This window comes from Drosophila arizonae, chromosome 5, assembly GCF_054131065.1.
Source record: "Drosophila arizonae isolate 15081-1271.41 chromosome 5, UAZ_ARI_1.0, whole genome shotgun sequence".
Lineage (NCBI taxonomy): Eukaryota > Metazoa > Arthropoda > Insecta > Diptera > Drosophilidae > Drosophila > Drosophila arizonae.
In genome coordinates, this window is record NC_142925.1 from 21,815,463 (window position 1) to 21,835,929 (window position 20,467).

Genomic DNA, 20,467 nt, shown 5'->3' on the forward strand with positions numbered 1-20,467 from the left:
CGGCTTACTTTGTTTTTCAATGTGAAGAGCTTACTGATTGTAGGGATTGATTTGTTGTAGAGCAGTGCTGTGAATGATATTCAGCTACTTCTATAATTAATAAATGTTGGCATTAAATAGCACTCACTTTGTTGAAAGTCCTTATGCTAATATATTCAGTGTTCTTTTAAAAGAGATTCACTTACTGCTGTTATCTGAACACTCTACACACAGCACTAAAAATGAGCACATTCATTTTGAAATTTTGGCAACACTTCTCATGAGCATTAGCCAACACAATTGAGCAGTGTTAAATTTTCTTAATAAATAAGCTAAAAAATGTTTGTGTTTTTTTTTTTTTTTTTTTTCATAAATAAGAAATGCATTTACTTTTTGTTTCAAAAATGATTACATTAAATGAAACCGAAACAATATATTAAAATAAACATAGTGAAAATTCTTAAAGCATTACCATACCAAGCCAATGGCATATGGGCATATAAAAGTATGGAATAGAGTACAACGGGCTATATTTAATTAGAGGGCTCGTCAAAGAAAGTACATAAATTTTTTACAATAGTATCACCAAACCGATGGCGGTGTGAATAAATTGGTATTATTATTTAATTAAATGGAATATAAAAAATCTTATTCTTCCAAACTGTTGAAAAAAACAAACCAATTGAACTGAGTCCAGCTCCACTTAATATTGAAAGCTAGTTAAGAGAAACGGAATTTCATATTTTTCACACTTCAAATTATCTCAGAGTCCAGTCAATGGTCCATTTAAAGTGTTTTGCCCTGGAGTATTGCAATGCACTTGCCGCCCCAATAATTAATAATCTGAGAATACGAGCAGTGTTGGCCTTAATTAGGACGGTGCCAGAGACAAAGACCAAAAGCCGCATATAGCATTTTGGACTCTTTTGGTCATTTATTCCGCAAGCGAAATTCAGTTAACACGCACATGTGTGTGTGTGTGAATGTGCGTGTGTGTGTGAGGCTGATTATTGATCGAAGCATTGCAGCAAGCAGTACATTTCCGGTTTACTGACTCGCTGCAATTGGAAAGCGCTTGCGCCTGCGCCCGTCTTGCGATTCAGGTGCATATGGGGCAGGGGGCGAGGCGTGAGAGTGAGTAAGAGGTGGGTCAGCGGGCGCGTCGCGTCATTCACTCGTGCACTCATGAAGTGCAGTCAGTGAGTCGGCCAGCGCTTACTTGTCATTTGATTAATGAGACCACGCTCAGCCATCGATCTCCATTTAGCGGGCAGCCCTGTTGCCCGCGCTCGCCCAGCTGGACAGTTGGCGAACAGAAAGCATGAATAATGGGGGCGTTGCCAGCTTGGGCTACAGGTTCGAAAATTTGCAGCTACAACAGCAACAGCAACAGCAACAACAGCAACAGCAACAGCGACTACATTGTTGTTATGCCCCTTTTAATGGCGTTCTAATTGCGCAAGTTTCGAGCCTTCTCCTACGGCCATGTTAGCGACTGATGCGTGAAATTTGTGCGAATGTGTGTGCGCGCGTATCTGTGGGCCCATTCACTACAGGGTTGGCTGCACTCGGACACTCCGACAGGGGGCGTGGCCAGTGACACGTCTTAACTGACCAATATATAAAGCCAACGCAGCGCGGTCCAACAATGTAGCAATTGTTGTTGTTGTTGTTGCTGTTGCTGTCACTCTGAGGACTGAGAACAAGCAACAGCAACAGTCAGTTGATTGCTGGCAGCTGCTCATTGGCTTGTAGCAGTCGATACATAGAGTCACACAAGTCAACACTCCCAGTAAATACCCTGTAATAGCCTATAAACAGTGTACAGCTTTTAGTTTCGGATCTTTTATTCTCACTCTCTCTCTCTCTCTCTCTCTCTCTCTCTCTCTCTCTTAAGGAGTTCAATAAAAATTCACAATGAAAACCTTTCGACTGACAATTCCTCAACTAAAGTTATTTTTTGTCGTCCAATGCGTTGGACCGCATAGTAAACAGTATGAGTGGGCTGCTCCCAGCTGAGCGGACGCCAAGCGCCTTCCCCGCTGATGCAATTCCTTGTGAGAAGCAATTAAAAATGGAACATACTCTACGACGAATGAAGGCGACAAATATTAATTGCATTTGAGGGCGCCACAGTCATGAAAATGAGAAATATTTATGAGAAGTGCTCACACTGTCTCTTTCTCTATGTGTGTGTGTGTATGGGTGCGCGTGTATTGCATCCCCTGTCTCTCTATCTGTCTCAAAGTAGCTCACCACGTAATTTCTTCTCTTTCTGGCTGTCTTTATGAGTGACTCTAACCTCTCTCTATCTCTCTCTCTCTCTCTCTCTCTCTCTCTCTCTCTCTCTCTCTCTCTCTCACTGTAGTTGTGGCTGTTTTGGTTAACTATCTTTCTCTATCTCTTTTTGTCTCTCTACGGGTGGGTATCTCTTATCTTATTCTTTATTCTTTTCCTGTCTCTGTGTGGGACTCGTTCCATCTCGTTCTTTACATCGCTGTGTTTCGCTCTCTATCCCTCTTTCTATTACAGTTTTTCTACGTGTACATCAACTTCTCTTGCTGTCTCTCCATGTAGGTCTCTCTCTCTCACTCTGGGTGTATCCCTTTGCCTCTGTCAGTCTCTGTGCAATGCTTTCTCCCCCTCTCTCTCTTTCTCAGTCTTGGTGTATAAGCGTCTCTCTCTCCTTCTCTCGCTCTCTCACCTTATCTCTCTTTCTCACCCTCTCTTCCATCTCTTTCTTTCTATGTGTATGCTTCTTCTCCTCTCTGTCCCTCGATTGTACATTTTTCACTCTCTCTCTCTCTCTCTCTTTTAACGAGATATTATTTCTAGCCACGCTCAATTGGGCTCCCATAAGTAATTGTGCGTACATTGCGTAAGTATATGTATTTAAAAATGGCATATCGTATGGATTTTTGTGGCCTTAGCCACTGTGGCTAGTAAGCAAATGGGACGCGGTTATATCAACGCAGAGTGTCATAAGTTTGACAGCCAGCAATTTACACGTTGATAGAAAAGGATACGGGGAATGCGCGCCAGATACGCTCTGCAGATATCCATTTGCTATGCAGATGCAGGAACACAGATACAAATCCGACAGCTGTGTGTGTGTTTGAGTGTGAGTGTGCGTACGCAAAGTGTGAAAACTCATTTGTATCAAATTTCTCATAGACACAGCACAGCGGCACAGCACACTCTCCCACACACACACACACACACACTCACACAGAGACAGAAATTGATGTAATAAACTCTACGCGCTGACAGGGACAAACTTGTCGGTGTCGATGAGAATGTGAATGAGCATCAGGAGATTGGGCATCAGAGGAGTGAGAAGCGAGACTCTGCTGCTGGCAGCCCAGCACATACAGCCATGTGGGGGTGCAAATCCACAGCCAATGTGTGACTAGACTGGACGGAGAGGGCATATAAAGAGAGTAGATACCCTGCACTAAAAAAAAATAGGGATAATTAGGAGATAATAGCGAAACACAAAATAAATAAAAAAGGTGGAGAATGCAGAGTTACTTGAATATCAGAAATTTGTGGAAGCTGGAAGAAGAAAAAAGAAATAGATATGAATTCCACATATTCGTTTCAGTTTTACAGGGTATTCCAGCTCAGTAAACATCTTTGCATACAAACTTTATTGCTCCCTCCTACCAGAGTCCGTCACTCGCAGGAATGACATTTTTGACATGGTTTGTAATTGACACTTGCACTTGCTATAGAGCAGCACCACCGAACAGCAGCTCCAGCACCGCCATCAAACATCAACAACAACAAGCGATTCTGTCTCTGTGTGTGTGCAGCACATCTCCATCTCTGGCCAGCACGCGGCTCTAGCTCATTCAGATACGATTTTTTGCATCTCAGCTAGAAGAGAAACAGACGAAATTTAAAGACGATATGAACATCAGGTTGAGTGGAATGGGGCAGATGAATGTCAGTTAAAATCGTGGCGATAAATAATATCTGCTGTCATTACAGAGCTACGTTTTTGCGTCTATAACATTACGATATGTTCTTTCGACTCGCAATTGAGTGTTTCAAGCTTCGAGCTCTCTATCTGCCCGAGTCCCCGGTTGGGTGTCACTTTCTGCCTGTCGCCCCTCTGTCAGTCATGAATTGATAGCTATAAATGAGTTTTATTAGATTTGATGTGGTAAACAAGTCGTTCGTGTGTGTTCAAGGAGTAGCTAATGCAAGAAGACATGCTTAACCGCAGGGAAATCAACTGTGGCTGACAAAATATAATGCTAATTCAGTTGAGTCAATGCAATTCTGAAATACCCAACTGAAATTTCAAATATCTTAGCGCAGCATTTACACTGACGCAACGTGAGTGTTTTTCTCAAAAAAATTTAAAATTTCATAAATGACGAGTTGCATGTTTGTTTATATAGAATAATAATCTATTGGATTAATACAATTTTAAGAAAAACATCTTTGCCGTCAAATGGAAATTAGAAACGATTCAAGTCTGATGCATTTTTCACTCCATCTTTAAATTCCCATTTACAGCTGTTCAAGTAAAATAATATAATTATGTGTTACATTTCAAAATAACGTGTCAAGAGCACTAAAAACTAGTTTCATGCCTCAGCAGATAAAACGCCTTTCAAGTGTCCAATTTGCATTACAAATAAAGTCATCAATTCAGCTAATTTGCCTGCTGCAATCTCTGCAGCAGATCGACTAGCTAATTAAAGTGATATATGCGCAGATAACAGTATATATAGATATGTGTGTAGATAAATGGCGCTATCTTGGTCCATTAATCTCAACATTCATCTAGCCATCTGGCAGCTACAAGTACTTGCAGCATCCTCTAGAAGCGAATACTCCGCATTCAAGTTTCGCTCGCTCACAATTAGATGATTCACAAATTAACACGAGAAAAGTTGATATGTTTGTTGTCTTGGCTCGCAGTCGCAGTCAATCGGAACTGCATACACAGCCAACTGGCTCATAAATCAGTTGAATGAACTGTGGGGCAACAACAACGACAACAACCATCGCAAGAACAAAAACAAGAGCCACAACCAAAATACAAATGGAAAGGAAAACATTCAGAGAGCGCCACGCACTTTCACACACAATTTTCTGCACGCACTCAGCCAAAAAGCGTTAATTATACTAATTATATGTTGATGATGTTGTTGTTGTTGTTGCAGGGATCCATGATAACAAAAATAAATATAGAAAAATAACTGAAATATAATTTCGGTACACTTTGAAGTGATCCAAATAAAAATGCAGACACACCTCCAAACCTGGAAAGAGAGAAGAAGAGGGCAACACGAAGAACGACTGTGAGAGGGACCATATAACGAATATTACGAATTAAAGTAAACACATAAATCTTACTTTTCTGCCCCGCGTGAAGTTCAAAAGGAAACGTCGTAGAACGGAAGTCATTCGAGCTTAGGTAATAGATATAGATTTCTTTTTAGACAATTGGAAAGGCAGTCGTTGTATCTGTATCTGTATTTGTATCTGTATCTGTATCTGTATCTGTATCTGTATCTGTATCTGTATCTGTATCTGTATCTGTATCTGTATCTGTATCTGTATCTGTATCTGTATCTGTATCTGTATCTGTATCTGTATCTGTATCTGTATCTGTATCTGTATCTGTATCTGTATCTGTATCTGTATCTGTATCTGTATCTGTATCTGTATCTGTATCTGTATCTGTATCTGTATCTGTATCTGTATCTGTATCTGTATCTGTATCTGTATCTGTATCTGTATCTGTATCTGTATCTGTATCTGTATCTGTATCTGTATCTGTATCTGTATCTGTATCTGTATCTGTATCTGTATCTGTATCTGTATCTGTATCTGTATCTGTATCTGTATCTGTATCTGTATCTGATCTGTATCTGTATCTGTATCTGTATCTGTATCTGTATCTGTATCTGTATCTGTATCTGTATCTGTATCTGTATCTGTATCTGTATCTGTATCTGTATCTTTATCTGTATCTGTATCTGTATCTGTATCTGTATCTGTATGTGTATCTGTATCTGTATCTGTATCTGTATCTTCATCTGTATCTCTGTTCTTAAATGTTTCCATATCGCTTTTATATCTATATCTGTCGCTGTGTCTGCACTTAAGTCTGCATCGTGTCTACGGCAACAGCTGCAGTAGGAGAAACGCATCAGTTAGTCAACTGTGCAAATAGTTGTCACCATTTGTAGCAGCCAAGATCCACATGCGAGTCGTGCCTTGGAGCGCTTCCCTTGGCTGTTGTGATTCGGTTGGCCTCACAGATTTTACGTTAAATTACACGGTCTGCGTGAAGTGATAAAATGTTTCCTATGTGGCATGCGACATTTAGTTGGCTTGCTGCAAGTCAAACAGATGAGAGATGGGCTGCCTTTTTATCAACAAACTAATGATGAGACTGAAGTAGAAGACAATTCGAGATGAGTTCTACTATCTAACCAATTTCATTTCGCTATTCTCTTCTTATAGCACATGCCTAACTGGATTCCCATTGGAATCTTACCTAACAACATGATTTGTCGAAGGTTCCAAGATTTGTCGACAGAGGGCTACAGGCTCTAATAACATGCGTTAGTCAAATTATCTGAACTGGAAAATAAAATCTCATCAGCATATACATATGTATATGTAGGGCTTTCGCCCGCTCCATATGAGGAAAATATGATAATTTTCCATCAAATTACAAAGTTTTTAGCTAAATGAAATAGTCTGAAGCATACAAATTAATATGTTCAATTTCTTATTCAACACTTTATATAATTGCAGCAGAGAAGAAAATCATATCTTATTAGCTGCAAGCAAAGCAAAATATTACTATAGATATATACATATATTTAAAGCTGTCTGTAATTACCATTTCATTTAAATGATCAACAGGCTTGTCAACGCATATTAGTTGCAATCGGCTACGATTGAGAACAAGTGTTTAACTGGTTACATAAATATTAGAATTATTACTCATATTAAGTGAAACAGTCAACCGATATACTCTATTCGAAACATATACAATTTACTTAATATTCAAATCGGATTAGCTACGACAAAGTCATTATAAACAGCTATGCATCATTCAACTTCATATTTCGAACCTATATATAAAGACGTCGGTGGTAAAACCAATTTTATGTTTGTGCTGTGAATTCTCAACTTAAATACAAACACTTTATAAAGATGGAAAGATGTGCGGAAGTGTTCGCGATTGTAATTGCACTTTCTGCAGCGACTTTGGCAAACAAAGCTGTGGACGAGCATCAGGTGGGTCTATAATATTGAGGAAAAAATAGAATTTGACCAAATTTTCCTCAGTTGGATAAAAAACTCTCATCGACCTTCTGCAATGGGCGCATCGAATATTTTGAGGAGAAATTAGCATTGAAAACCAAGGAAGTTGATGAACTCCAAAAGAAAGTTGATAAAATAAATCAGAAGGGAGATAATGTTGTTGTTCTCGATGCTCTGAAAGAAGATATAGAAACTTGCCAAAAGGAATTACGTGAAGTGGAATCTAATGTAGAGAAATATGAAGATCAGTATCTCAAGAAGAAAGCAGAGCTTGCTGACGCCAAAGAGGAATTGATAGCTCTTAGGAAAGAAAACCATTTAAATGTGAGCAAATTGAACAAACCATATCTGGAATGTATAGAGCAGTTGAAACTACTCAAGTACCAGCAATTTCAAGTAAATCAATATTTTGAAGAGCACAAAAAGCGTGAATTAGTTATATTGGACAATATTGAAGAATGTGAGAGAACAACAATGAAAGTTGAAGAAGAAATGGCGAAATATGTCGATATGGTATTCATGACAATGCATTTAGAATTATTAAGAGTTGAGAGGAGATCCCAAGAACTGACATGCGATGCAAAACATTTTGCTAAACGATGGATTACATTTTCAAGTAGGGGAGGTAGCGGACGCAAATTTAATGTGGATGTGAATGCACTAGCTGAAGTAGCGGGACATACGGCACGCAAAGCAAGCGAGCTATACGTTAATTTGGTCGATAGGAATGGAATGATCTTCTACGCCAGATATAATAATTTTAAAATCGCAAATAAAACAGAGGATTTCAAATTGCTATCGCTTGGACAATATACGGGCACCGCTGGCGATGGCATGCGAATCTTCGAAGGAAAGCGCTTTTCGACGAAGGACAGCGGCCCTAGGAAAGAATGTGCTGAGAAAAACAACGCTAATTGGTGGTATGGTGAATGCAATCCCAGGTAATTCAATTTATGAAACTATGGTTTGGCATGATTGATACTACTCAATTCTTGACAATAATTTCACTTTATAATTTATAGGTTTAACGAATGGCTAGCTTCTGATTCTATTGCCTACCCCTTGAAAAAATTTTCACTACGACTTTTAAGTCCTGAAAATCCTATACACTAACTTATTTCAAACTCCTTCGCATGAAGTTTCGAAAACTGGAATACAGAAATGTTTTTATAATTATATACAAGTAAATAAATATTTGGAAATAAATTGAAAATTCGCAAAATGATTTTTGTTTATTATTTTCATAACTAGAAAATAACATTTTATAACTGAATTCAGAAGGTAAGGTATGTATCAAACTGGAAAAGTACTTGATTTTTGGGAACATACTCAATCTGTGAGTGCTATACAGCAAAAATCCAAGTCTCTAGACCAACGCGTTGCAAATACGTTTAGTCCATATCAAAATATTTATTTATCGGCTACGCCCACATCTCTAGCTAACAAAATATTTGTGTTTTCCGTCTAAAAATAAAAGGATTATATTATATAATATACACATAAGATAATTATATTTTGTCATGGAGAAAAGGTTTTATTGTGTATTACTGTTGTGAGCTGACATGTTTTATTTGTATGCCCAATGCATATGCCAAATTAGCCATATTCAAATTGGATTGGCTACGAAAAACTTATTAGAAACAGCTACGCATCGTTTGGCTGCTTATCGAGATCCAATATATAAAGACGTCGACAGTGAAGTCAAGCTTAAGTCTGTACTGTAAATGCACAATAGATCTACATAAATTAAAAAATAGAATGATGTTAATACGGATAGAAGTATTCGGGATTCTAATAGCTCTATCTTTAGCGACTTTGCCAAGCCAAGTCTCATCCGCAAGGGAGGTAAGAACACTAAGCTGTGGTGCAATCTGTGTATGTGTGTATTTGAAGAGTAGAAAGCAAACTTAATAGTTTTTTTTTTTTTTTTTTTTTTTTTTTTTTTTAAATTTTAATTTTATTTTATTTTATTTATTTATTTATTTTTTTTTTTTAATAAACAATGAACACAAAAAAATTTCCCTTAGACCAAGAGATCCAGCATTTTTGACATATTGAACAATAAATGTATGAACAAAATCGGGTCGCTTCAAGAGGATATCGATTTGAAGCAGAAGAAAATCATTGAACTGGAAGCAATACTAAAAGCTGCGGCAAAAACTAATGTATCAGATGTAATCGACCAAGACAAATTTGATTTTCAACATTCTCTTCAACTCTGCAAAAGCCATTTATTTCTATCTAATGAAAAGTTTCATAAACTAAAGCTATTGAACTTAAGAGAAGTCCAGAAGATTCTTGAGGTCAAGAAAAAAATGCATGGTGAAACAGATTCCAATTCATATGAAAAGCAAGTGATTGAAAAAACTGCTTGGTGTGAGAAATGGCAGAGTATTAAAATCAAAGATACGACACGCACAATACGCGAATGGAAAGCAGTAAAAGCTGATTTCAGTAAAGTAAATGAAACACTAGTACAGTGCCAAAAGCAAGCTTACAGCCAAGTGGAGGAATTTCTATCCATTGTCAGAGAGCTGATGTCAAGGGTGTATACTGTATTTGTAAAATACATCAACAAAATAACCCAGTATAACAATATATGCGAGTCGGATGTCGCGGTACCTGGATGGATTGTGATACAGCGGCGCATATTAAGACCGAACGCAGAGAACTTTACCCGGAATTGGCAGGACTATAGGCAAGGCTTTGGACGGTCGGCTTCGGAGTTTTGGCTAGGACTAGACAACTTATATCGGTTAACACATCTGCACCGTTACGAACTCGCTATTTTGTTTGTGGACCAAAATGACCACCAATATATGGAGAAATACAATGACTTTGTAATTGGCGGTGAGGAGGACAATTTTAAGATAGTTTCACTGGGAAATTATTCGGGCCCACTTGGTGGGGGCTTGCGAGACCGTATCGGAGTACCTTTCTCTACATACGATAGAGTCAATGCTGCACCGAATGAGAGTTGCTCTGGGAAATACAAAGAGGGCTGGTGGTATACAGACTGTGAGCATGGGTAAGTCAAGCGTAAAGCATAAAGCATATAATGGTTAAGGCTTTCATTCTCATATTCCTTTTATTATCTAGTAACCTGAACACAGACTTTAGCTCATGTGACCTTGGAAAGCCTTCCTCGGATTTAAGCCCTGCCTGTACATTTTCGGGATTTTCCATATTTGTCCCCAAAAGAGTGCAGATGATGATACGCTATTATTTCCCATAATCTTGTCAATTTGGCCAAAGGCGAATATAAAAAGGACATTCTTTCTTGAAGCTTGAGATGATAAGAGTGAATATCTTTTTAATTATATAATTGAAATAAAATTTTTATCAAATTAATCTTATATATAGTTTTTATACTCGTTAATGAATTAAATGAGTATTTATGAACATCTAGTAGTAAGTAGTACTTTAATGGACGTCCATCTTTCTCCCCAACCGATGGGTATTTCAGACCTGCGAGTAAGATTTTTTGAAAACGGGAAATTGGAAATGTCTTTGCCCTTAAGCTGTTATTGATCCTGTAGACTTGAATATAACGGCGAATAGGAAATTACTATACTTTCCACAGTATTCATGCTAGCACCTCAAAACGTTAGTCAGTCTGTGGTAAATTCTAAAGAACGGAAAGAGAATATTGAGCGGGATCTGAGAATATTGAGCTATGAATAAATTCAACTATTTTTGGATTGCAGGCAAGCTTCTTGTTACATATTGCAACTGAAGTTTCTATTAGTTTTCTGTGCGGAATATTTTCCGTATAAATTTAGCTATATAAAATATATTACACACACAAACATTAAATGAACCCTACTAAAAATTAAGAAACCAAGTTAAAAGGAGTTTAATAAAAGGACGCAGATGCACGCAAGAACTACCTATACGTGCAGGTGTTTATGAAACAGTAGTTGAGTAGGTAGTCAGCTCTACGCCTTCGCTTGGTAAAGTCAGTTAAGGATACGGCCTGGAAGTCATGCTCGATGACATTAAGTAAGATCATTTGCTGTTGATAGTGGTCCTTCTGGCTGCCAACGCCCACACAGCCAACTGGACGTGAGTTTGAGTTATGTGAGTCCAGTGTTGGATAGCGCTCACAGCTCACAGTACTTGTCCGAATGTTAATGGCCTTGCGTTGAGCGCGCCTAAGCATGTGCTTCGATTTATTGTCCATGTGTGTCCTGCGGCCAGAGGCTCCGACTGCTTGATCAAGATATGAAATCCGTGTCGTCATTAGTAAGCTGACAAGGGCGTATCAAGGGTTTGTTTACTTACGGCCATGCACTACGATACTCTGCTCTTTGCCATAAGGTTTCATCTTGAATGCTCCTTCATGACTTTATTGGAGTATATTGATTTCATGCCCATGAATTTGCAGCTTTTTAAATATATGAAAAATATGCCTGCCATAGCTGAAGAAGATGTATATGATAAATCCGATAAATGCCTTTTGTTGGCTTTCAAATACACTTACCTAACTGCATACCCTGAGCAAGTATTATGCCATCAGTCACCACAGCCTTGCTTACTTTTAGGTACTCTAACGAAGCCTTCGAGTCGGATCAGACTTTTCATTCTTCTCCTGCCTTCGGCTCGCTGTCCTCTGTTCATTTATACAACTAGAAGGACGCTTGGCCGTTCAATTGTGCGGCATACCGCAGCAAAAGAATATATTTATTTATTATTGACAACAGGACAGGACTCCAAGGAGCTGTCCACAGTGGGCGAGGCAGTTGGCATGGCCAGCTAAAGCTCTTTGGACTGGGCGTAAGTGCTTCGCTTCGCTACTTATGAGATACTTCGGACCGCAGCGCGTGCAACTATTTACTTCGTTATGGCAACTCGAGAATGTTCACTCTTTCGCAAGGGAAACTGCAACTGCAGCCTGCATAATAAAGCGAGCCCAGTCATAAATCCTAGGGCACGCGTTGCCGCACGTAACTGAATTTTCTTGAATTTTATTTAAGGTAAGCTCGAACAGAGCGAGCGGAGAGCTCTGATCCAGCTAGTTAAGTTTGCATTGATTATATTATAGAAATATTGAGTCAGGAACCTAGAGACGATATTCTGGAGGATAAGCCACTTAATTAGGGGTATTAAAAGTTCTTCAGATTTGAAAACTGTTGGCAAATGATTTGGAACTAACATGCAAATCCTTGAGAAAGATTTATTCGCCTTCATATTTAAGAGAGAAATTTCCATAGCATCCCAGGTAAAAACAATTTATTTTGCAAATTTAGTCTTGTTCGATTTGAGAGTGCGCCAAGGGCATTTTGTAAAAGAAGACTAGAATGAGATATATCTCCAAAGTCGAGAGCGGCGGATTGCTTTGTCTTCAAACAGTCTCACCGACGGAACAGTTTAAAAGTCGCTTCCAAAATGTATTTAAATGCAAAGATAGATAAGAAGTTTAAGTTTAAAGTAGTTTTTTTTTGTAACATTCGAGGACTGCAGCCATTTACTGGCATCAATCCCAAAATCGGTTCGTAAATGATATGCTATAGAGCAGCTGTGATGCGAATCTTTGAAAGAGATGCGCGCGACTCGATGTCAAGCAGCGAAAAAACAAAAATCACTTAAGTTCGATTGCAATGATACGGGCCGCGCACTTGGGCGTGTTTGGCGTCGTAAATTGATATTTGTCCACGCTCAGCGTTGAGTCAGAGCTCAGTTCTAACCACGCTCTGTAATGATGACATAGAGCAGCATGAAGTACGAAGCAGTCGCAGTCGCAGTGGATTCCCCCCTCTCAGTTGATCCTAATCGCATTTGGGCAACTAGGTAGGTAAGGCCCTACCTGTTCCGAGGGATAACCACAAATTGTTTGCTGCTGCTGCTTGTTGTTGTTGTTGTTGCTGTTGTTGCTCTTCTCTTTCAATAAATTTCGTGTGCGTTTACAGATTCACATCAGCAGGCGTCTATGTCCTTTTGCGTTTGTCTTAGGCCATTGTCAACGGCTCATTGTCAACGAAAGGGGCCTGACTCACGTAGTCGTGTGTGCGTGTGTGTGTGGACCCAAGCCCAAAACAAATTTCGAGGCCTGGCCCTGAGACCAACCGCCAAGCCAAATTTCAGCGTTGAGCGACATTGTCTATATCTCTTCAGGTTTTTTTGTTCTTGCTGATATCGATCATTAGATAGTTGCCTATTGTTGTTTTTCCCTATCTACACACACGCACACACACTACGTGTGTCCTATGTCATCAATTATTATGTAAGTTTTCCTCATCTTTGAGCACTGCTCTCTTGGGCATTCGTGGAATCCGCGCCAGGACAGCGACATGACCACATGATTTACTAGAAATATTTAAGGCGTGTGTTTGTATTCATTTTCCTCTCTTCTAATTTCGCTTGACAGTGTTTGAATACACGTTTGTTGTGGGGGGAATTTGTTTGGACCGTCAACACATCAAGAGGCTCAATATTTGTTGTGGGTCAAATACTCCAACTTAATTAATAGTGGTTCAAGAGAACATGGTTTAGGAATTTTTAATAATAATTCTGAATGAAATGAATAAGAATATAAGCATTTTAAATATTTTCCGAAAGAAACTATCTATCTATAAGGAGAAAATGTATTTTAATATGTATTACTTTGAAGAAACAATAAGGAACTATTCTCCGGGAGGTGCACAAATAACGTCAAGTCTCATTCTCGCAACTTTTGGTTCTTCTTCGATTGCTGCCCATCGGAATACCATGATCAAGGCTAGAGTTGGCCATATCGAACCACAATGGATTCCTACTGAATTTGGCATTATATCCTCTTTAAATCAGTTAAAGTTGCTCTATTGAGTATATATTTGTTCTAAATATTCTTTCTGGCACATAATATATGTATATCTTATTAGATTTGAGTCAAATCGAATTCCCAATTACACACCCGTATCCCTCGTTAATCTAACGACTATTTGATACGCTAACTGCCAACCAGATTTAATACATTTCACTCCTATCAACTGCAATCGAAAGTAAATAAAATAAATATTAATCAGAGAAGAAAGTTTTGGCTGGGAGTGTCCAACTAGCAGATGCACAAAGCTTTAAGCAGCGCTGCTTCACTAACACCAGCATATTCCCAATCAATAAAGTAATAATATCAATTTTGATTATTTAATGAGATATGGAAATGAAAACGATATCAACTTCAAAGTTCACACCAAGTTTTTATAGATTTCCAGATTAAATATTATACATTTAATTTCAATTTCATGGGGCATAACTGGAGCAGAATTGTTTTCTCTGGCATTTGGCAATGTCTGCCTGATTAATGTTTACAGTCACACCTACTCAATTACAGAGGTGCCAATATATATGTATACAGAAAAAGAAAACGAAGCAAAAATTTAAAAATTATACTTTACACCTGCAACGCGCAGTAAAATCGCAAGTCAGGCCAAACGAAAACGAGAACGAAAACAAAAACGAAAAGGCGAAAAGGCAAAAGGTGGCCTGAGCAGGAAGCCATAAATAACAAATACGAGAGTACGAAAAGCCAGTGGAACGCATAAAACATATCATTTGATATAATTTCTAACACACTCCTAAGTCGCCGTCATAGTTCCAGTCGAAGGTCTCTCCTTCCAATGCCTGACTCATTCTTGCACTCGCTCGCTGCAGGTGCAGCAGCAGCAGCAGCAGCTCAGAGTTTGTTGATTGGCCTCCATTTAACGCTGCGTGAAGCTGGCTGGGTAGACGCCTCTGGGCAGCAGCCTTTCTAGGCGTTAACTGTAATTCGTTGGCTGCCCAGCAGGAACTGCCACCTTTGCCGGCAACAGAAGCCACGCTCAACAGGGCTGTAGTCGGGTCTCTCTCTCCCTCCCGCTCTCACTCATGCGTTCGCTTTGTAATTATGGGTTCGCATATTCTTTAATTAAAAAGGCTCAAAACAGAGAACCGTTTTATACGAAATCCTTGCTTAACACCTTGCGAGCTCTGGCGCCGGCGGCCAATTAAAAAAAAAATGATTGCTCGAAATCGTAGTTTATAATGTTTACGGGCCCAGAAATCGAGCCTTGTTTGATGTGTGAAACAGCGGCCTACAGATGTAGAGGATAATTTAGCACACGATATTCGGGTTTTCCATTTAAGCCACCAATTCAACAGATATTTTTCACGTTTTGTTGGTTTGAAAAAGTAAACTTAAATAGGTGAAGATAAGTATGATGAACTGAACTGAACATACAAAAAAAAAAGTGAATAATAGTAATATTAAGTCTCAGAAATTAAAAAAAAAAGACTACGGTACTATTTTATTTAGTAAAATATATATCATTAATAATATATAATATATATTTTTTATTTATATGTGATATATACTATATTCATTTTAATTTATTCGACAATAAGATATATAAATTTCCAGCCACCTTTTAAATTAATTTTAATTTATGTAAATTGAATGCATTGTTTATATATTTTTATTCGACATGTAGAAAAACTTCTAATAATTATACAATTTAATTAAAATGCAAATTTGTTCGTTAAATACAAAATAAAAAATTATTATTATTTCCCTCATTAGATTTCCAAAAAATGCATTCATATATATGGATAGATTGGATGGACCTAAATTCTTGATTGTGGGTGGGTAGAGACTAGGATTCTGATTATATACAATATCATGCATTATTAACTTTAAGGTATTCCAAATAATGTCATAATAATTAAAAAATAGAAAATGGAAAATATACTGGACCGATTTGATCTGAGGATTCTGATCAAATGTATAAATAAATATACACTTCTCCATTCTATATACTTCAGTTCAACAAAGCCCTTATGCCCTCATCCAAGAAACATATTAAGCAAAACTATTTTGACCAAAATTACGCATTACTTCACAGTCCATGTTTAACTTCGCCTCGACCTTTTTTGCTCAGCCTGTTTATAGCTGATTAGCAAACTGCAGGCAGTTATTTGGGTCTCTCACTTTGCGAAGACCTTTGAGATCTGCCGAATTTGGAGTTGCGAAGGGTCTGTCAAGGCGAGCGAGTGGCCGAGTTAACAGGCGAATGATTAATGAAGGAGGAGCTCGACTATCACCTTCACACTTGCTAAATATATACATATGTATATATGTATATGTATATATACTTTATTTTTCGACTGCAATTCGTTTGACGTTGACTGACTGAGTGAATGATCGAATGACGGACAGAGCTCAGCTCACGCAATTAGTGCTACGTGGCACAGTGGAGCAAATATAGCGAATAAATATTTATATTTTATATAAACTGAGAGAAGTAATGTCTTCTTTTATTATCAAGTCCAGGTGGGAATTAGTTTTAAGATAGATGAGCAGATCCAAGTTTAATACTCTTGGAATTCAAATTCCTCCAACTTTGCCCACTGTGCGCGGCATTTTGCAGTTTTCGGCTGTCTGTTGCCCAATTGCCAATTGCCACTTTGCATGATGCCTCGCGTACATTTTGACAGCTTTAGTGCAAGGTGTTGACGATAATTATTGGTAATTGGGCGGACGGACAGTGCGAAAGCTTGGCCGTCGCTTGCTCTTGTTAAGTAGGCGCCTAATTATTTTGACACCTGCCGACACAACGTGCGGCGCGTAATTACAGGGTATACGCTGCTTTATTCACACCTCGATCAAGGCCAACAGATTTAAAGGTGCTGAGTGGCAGCAGCACCAGCAGCAGCAACAGCAGCTGCTTCCTGGCAACTTGCAACCAGCAACCAGCAACCGGCAACTGGAAACTGGCAACTGGCAACTGCTGCAAGCAATCATTGATCAAGTCGAGTGCTTATCAACTGGTTAGCTAGGCCCATCTCTCCAGGTCCTAGTCGATGCCCCGATAAGGTCGCGCATTGTGTGTGTTTCGGTTGTTTTTTGAACCCATTGTCAACGCCTTACGCATTTTAACAACGCAATTTGGGTTTGCACACATGTGCTGAGCAGGCAAAGAGAAATCCGCAGCGCTACTATCAAGATGCAGACACAAACACACATAGAGAGATCCTGATCATTGGCATAGATAGTGCGGGGTAAATAGTTATAATATGCACTATAGGCAGCTGACTACCTTACTCTCTATCTCTCTCTCACACTCACTCTCTCATTCTGTTCCCTCTCTCGGTTGTACAACATGTGCAGATTTGTTGTAGGTGTCAACCACATGAGGATCCCAGCGATAGGCATCTGAGTAGCCCATGCACAAGTGTGCATGCTTATGGTAGCACATAATACTCTCGTTTAAGGTAGATGCTTGAGGTTAGTTCTCGATAGGCAAATGCTGAAATTGACGATTTTCTGGTTAAGATAAAAGAGCAATATGTGTGAACATTAGCTGGGCCAACAAACAATATGCTATTCAATACTTTTTAATTCCCGGAATACTAGCAAACATATGCTCGCATAGAAGGTTTCCATTTATGCAAGGGATATATACTTCGTGATATGAAAAGCTTACAATATATTTAATGATTTCCTATTTTCTATGGGTTCAGGGTATAACAATGTGCGAGTTTATTGAAATATTAAAAAACAATATATCAAGGAATTTTGGATTGACTAAAGTAGATGTGAGATTCTGGATACCTTATGAATTTATGCAAGCATACAGTACTCTGAGAAAACCTTGGAAACTTCCGTTCAACACGTGCAGATATAAAGCTTTTTGCTATGTTAAAGCATGCAAATTAATATTATATATGAGTTTATACAAATATTTTAGTATGATTATATATTTTCATAGTCTATAAGAGTTAAAATACAGACAATTCGATACATACATATAAAGAACTAATTATAGTATCGTTCTTTCTTGCACTGAAGATATCAACCGCAAAGTGTCAAAGAGTTGGACACTTGAGGCAAAGCACTTTGCGCGCCAGCCAAAATAAAGGACAATAAGGGGGAGGTGACTTAACATTTAACAGTTCGGATATTGAACAGATATTTCACAGAAATTTCTTTGTAGCGCCATAATTAATTGCTTCATTAACAGCGCCACAAAGTGGCAAACTGTGGGGCAACCTAAAGTAGTAAGAGACGAAGTACATCAAACACAATTGGGGAGAGAGAGAGAGAGCAGAGTTGAATGGACAGATGCACAGTGAAAGTTTGACAGCCCTGCTAATTGAATTGTCTTTCAGAAGCCGCCAAAAAAAAGTAAAGAAAATAAAAAAAAAATTTAAGAAAATTGTCTTTGGTTATATATATATATGAAAATAAGTTTATGAGTATAGAATTTGAATATTATAAGCCAATCTAATATAAAACAGATTTATTGCAGAGAATAGCCACTATAAATACGACAAAAACCAAAAATACATCTGCATTAAGCTCTTAAGCTTTTCTCTATGCATGCCCTCTAAATGAAATTAACTAAAATTAACCACAAAATACACAAACAAAAAGTCACAGCATTTATATTTATATATAGTTATATATCACTCTAAATACATATTTATATATATGTATATGCTTTTGTTTTCAACACACAATAATGTGCTGAATTTAATTTGAATGCCTGCCCTGCTTCGGCTGCTGCTGCTGATGATGATGAACTAAAATGCTCTGGTATTCGGTTTAATGCCAAGTTGGCACAACAAAATGCCAGCGGCCCGCTAATAGTGTCAAAAGTTTAATGATGAGGCCCGCCTGTCACTTTTGGGGCCGTCTCCCGTTAAGTAGACTTCTCCAGCCCAGCCCTGCCCAGCCCCCCCACACGCTAGCGCTAACCCCAGTTTCGAAGAACCGACATGTTTGCTAAGTTCCTGAATGGAACAGCTGTCAGCGCCGGGCAAGTGACAGCCATATTGAGGATGCGACTATTTATATATATATGTATATAGCGTATGTACGTATTTGTATATATTTGGCTCTGTTTTATTTCATATATAACCAAAATGGGGTTATTAAGGGAAAAACTTACAGGCGTACAGTAAATTAAATTTAACAAATCAATTTATTAAGACATGCATTAAAGTCTTTTATCTTATTCCAGGATATTTACGTCATATATTCAACTCAGTTCAGAGCTTGGATACTCATTTCTATTTTCTCAATCAGATCAAGGCAAAAGCAATAATATTTATTGGATATAGAGATGCTGTATAGCAGAGATGCTTGTTTCAGTGCTGAAACATTTCCGATATAGCTTTAGCTCATGAGCATATTTTTCGTAAGACTTCACCACAAGAGAAGACTTCACAGAAATATCTCCATAAGTCACATCTAATTGATTGATTTGCCCATAGTTTACTCAGCATTGCAGACATAAATCCTAAATAAAACCTCGTCATCAGGAGAATGGCTTCACACCTTTTTCTAGCATTTACATACATAAGACTACGAGGTATATACATACATATAAAAGTTTTTGCAGTTTGCCACGTAAAATTTAATTACACAAAACTTAAATAAATTAATAAATTGAAATATTAACAAATATAATTGTAGAATTCTAAAATTAAGTAACTTCAGGCTTACGCTCTCTAATTTACATATTCAAAATATTGCAAACCTATTCCGACTGCCCTACGCTTCAATTTAACAACAAATCTAGCCAGTAAATTAGCGGAAAGAATATAGCGATCGGCATTCGAGTTCTTACAACTCCAACTGTATGTTAGAGAAATAATAACTAATTACATAATAATATTAAAATAAGCGAAGGAAAGCAACAACTAAAACTAAACAAAAATCTAATGAATTTCGGTGCAACAGTTCCGCAAGAATTTTCACAATTTCACGCGTGGAGCGATCGATGCATCGATCGGTTGCACTTAAAACAAAATAAACGCATTTCGCTGGCAACAAAGAAACAATTAGCAGGGCCTTGAGAATTAGTTGGACATGCACAACGCAAACAGAGACAGCGCGGGTGCGAGAGGGAAAGCGAGAAAGAGGGAAAGCGAGAGAGGCCTATGCCTCTACGAGTTACAGATGAATTTATTTGCTGAAGCCTTGAACTGCCGCTAAATTTTAGTGTAACTCTATTTTGGTGTTATCTTTTGTACTTTTGCCGCAACTCAAACGCAAACAGCCAACCAAAACAAACAAACAAACGAACGGGCAAGCAAACAGACATTCGAATAGACAAACAGAAACACCAAAAGGGCCATTCGAACCAGCCGAAGATCATTTGCAGTGCAACAGTTTCTCACACTGATGAGCGGAATTGTTGGAGTCGAGCTTGGGCTGGGGGCGCAGTTG

The 20,467-nt window shown here is 38.3% G+C and overlaps 3 protein-coding genes across 3 annotated transcripts; 2 read left to right on the forward strand and 1 right to left on the reverse strand.

Annotated features, from left to right (window-relative positions):
* The first annotated feature begins 7,093 nt into the window (after positions 1 to 7,093).
* LOC108615137 (uncharacterized) lies at positions 7,094 to 8,506 on the forward strand. Its single transcript, XM_018009382.2, has 3 exons — positions 7,094 to 7,254; positions 7,306 to 8,222; positions 8,304 to 8,506. Exons 1-3 carry the CDS (start codon positions 7,171 to 7,173, stop codon positions 8,392 to 8,394), a joined length of 1,092 nt encoding a protein of 363 aa, XP_017864871.1. The 5' UTR covers positions 7,094 to 7,170; the 3' UTR covers positions 8,395 to 8,506.
* Positions 7,120 to 12,194, reverse strand: LOC149268775 (uncharacterized). Its single transcript, XM_089470256.1, has 2 exons — positions 11,566 to 12,194; positions 7,120 to 11,490 (listed from the first exon to the last, which is right to left on the reverse strand). Exons 1-2 carry the CDS (start codon positions 11,606 to 11,608, stop codon positions 11,168 to 11,170), a joined length of 366 nt encoding a protein of 121 aa, XP_089326382.1. The 5' UTR covers positions 11,609 to 12,194; the 3' UTR covers positions 7,120 to 11,167.
* Positions 8,966 to 10,637, forward strand: LOC108615136 (uncharacterized). Its single transcript, XM_018009381.2, has 3 exons — positions 8,966 to 9,126; positions 9,309 to 10,309; positions 10,381 to 10,637. The coding sequence occupies exons 1-3, from the start codon at positions 9,040 to 9,042 to the stop codon at positions 10,514 to 10,516; spliced, it is 1,224 nt and encodes a 407-aa protein (XP_017864870.1). The 5' UTR covers positions 8,966 to 9,039; the 3' UTR covers positions 10,517 to 10,637.
* Positions 12,195 to 20,467: the final 8,273 nt, after the last annotated feature.

Coding starts and splice junctions, on each gene's coding strand:
- LOC108615137 (XM_018009382.2), top strand. CDS start 7,171: ATGGAAAGATGTGCGGAAGTGTTCGCGATTGTAATTGCACTTTCTGCA. Junction 7,255..7,305: donor AAGCTGTGGACGAGCATCAG/GTGGGTCTATAA, acceptor AATTTTCCTCAG/TTGGATAAAAAACTCTCATC. Junction 8,223..8,303: donor TATGGTGAATGCAATCCCAG/GTAATTCAATTT, acceptor TATAATTTATAG/GTTTAACGAATGGCTAGCTT.
- LOC108615136 (XM_018009381.2), top strand. CDS start 9,040: ATGATGTTAATACGGATAGAAGTATTCGGGATTCTAATAGCTCTATCT. Junction 9,127..9,308: donor AAGTCTCATCCGCAAGGGAG/GTAAGAACACTA, acceptor AATTTCCCTTAG/ACCAAGAGATCCAGCATTTT. Junction 10,310..10,380: donor TATACAGACTGTGAGCATGG/GTAAGTCAAGCG, acceptor TTTATTATCTAG/TAACCTGAACACAGACTTTA.
- LOC149268775 (XM_089470256.1), bottom strand. CDS start 11,608: ATGAAACCTTATGGCAAAGAGCAGAGTATCGTAGTGCATGGCC. Junction 11,491..11,565: donor GAGTATCGTAGTGCATGGCC/GTAAGTAAACAA, acceptor TTGATCAAGCAG/TCGGAGCCTCTGGCCGCAGG.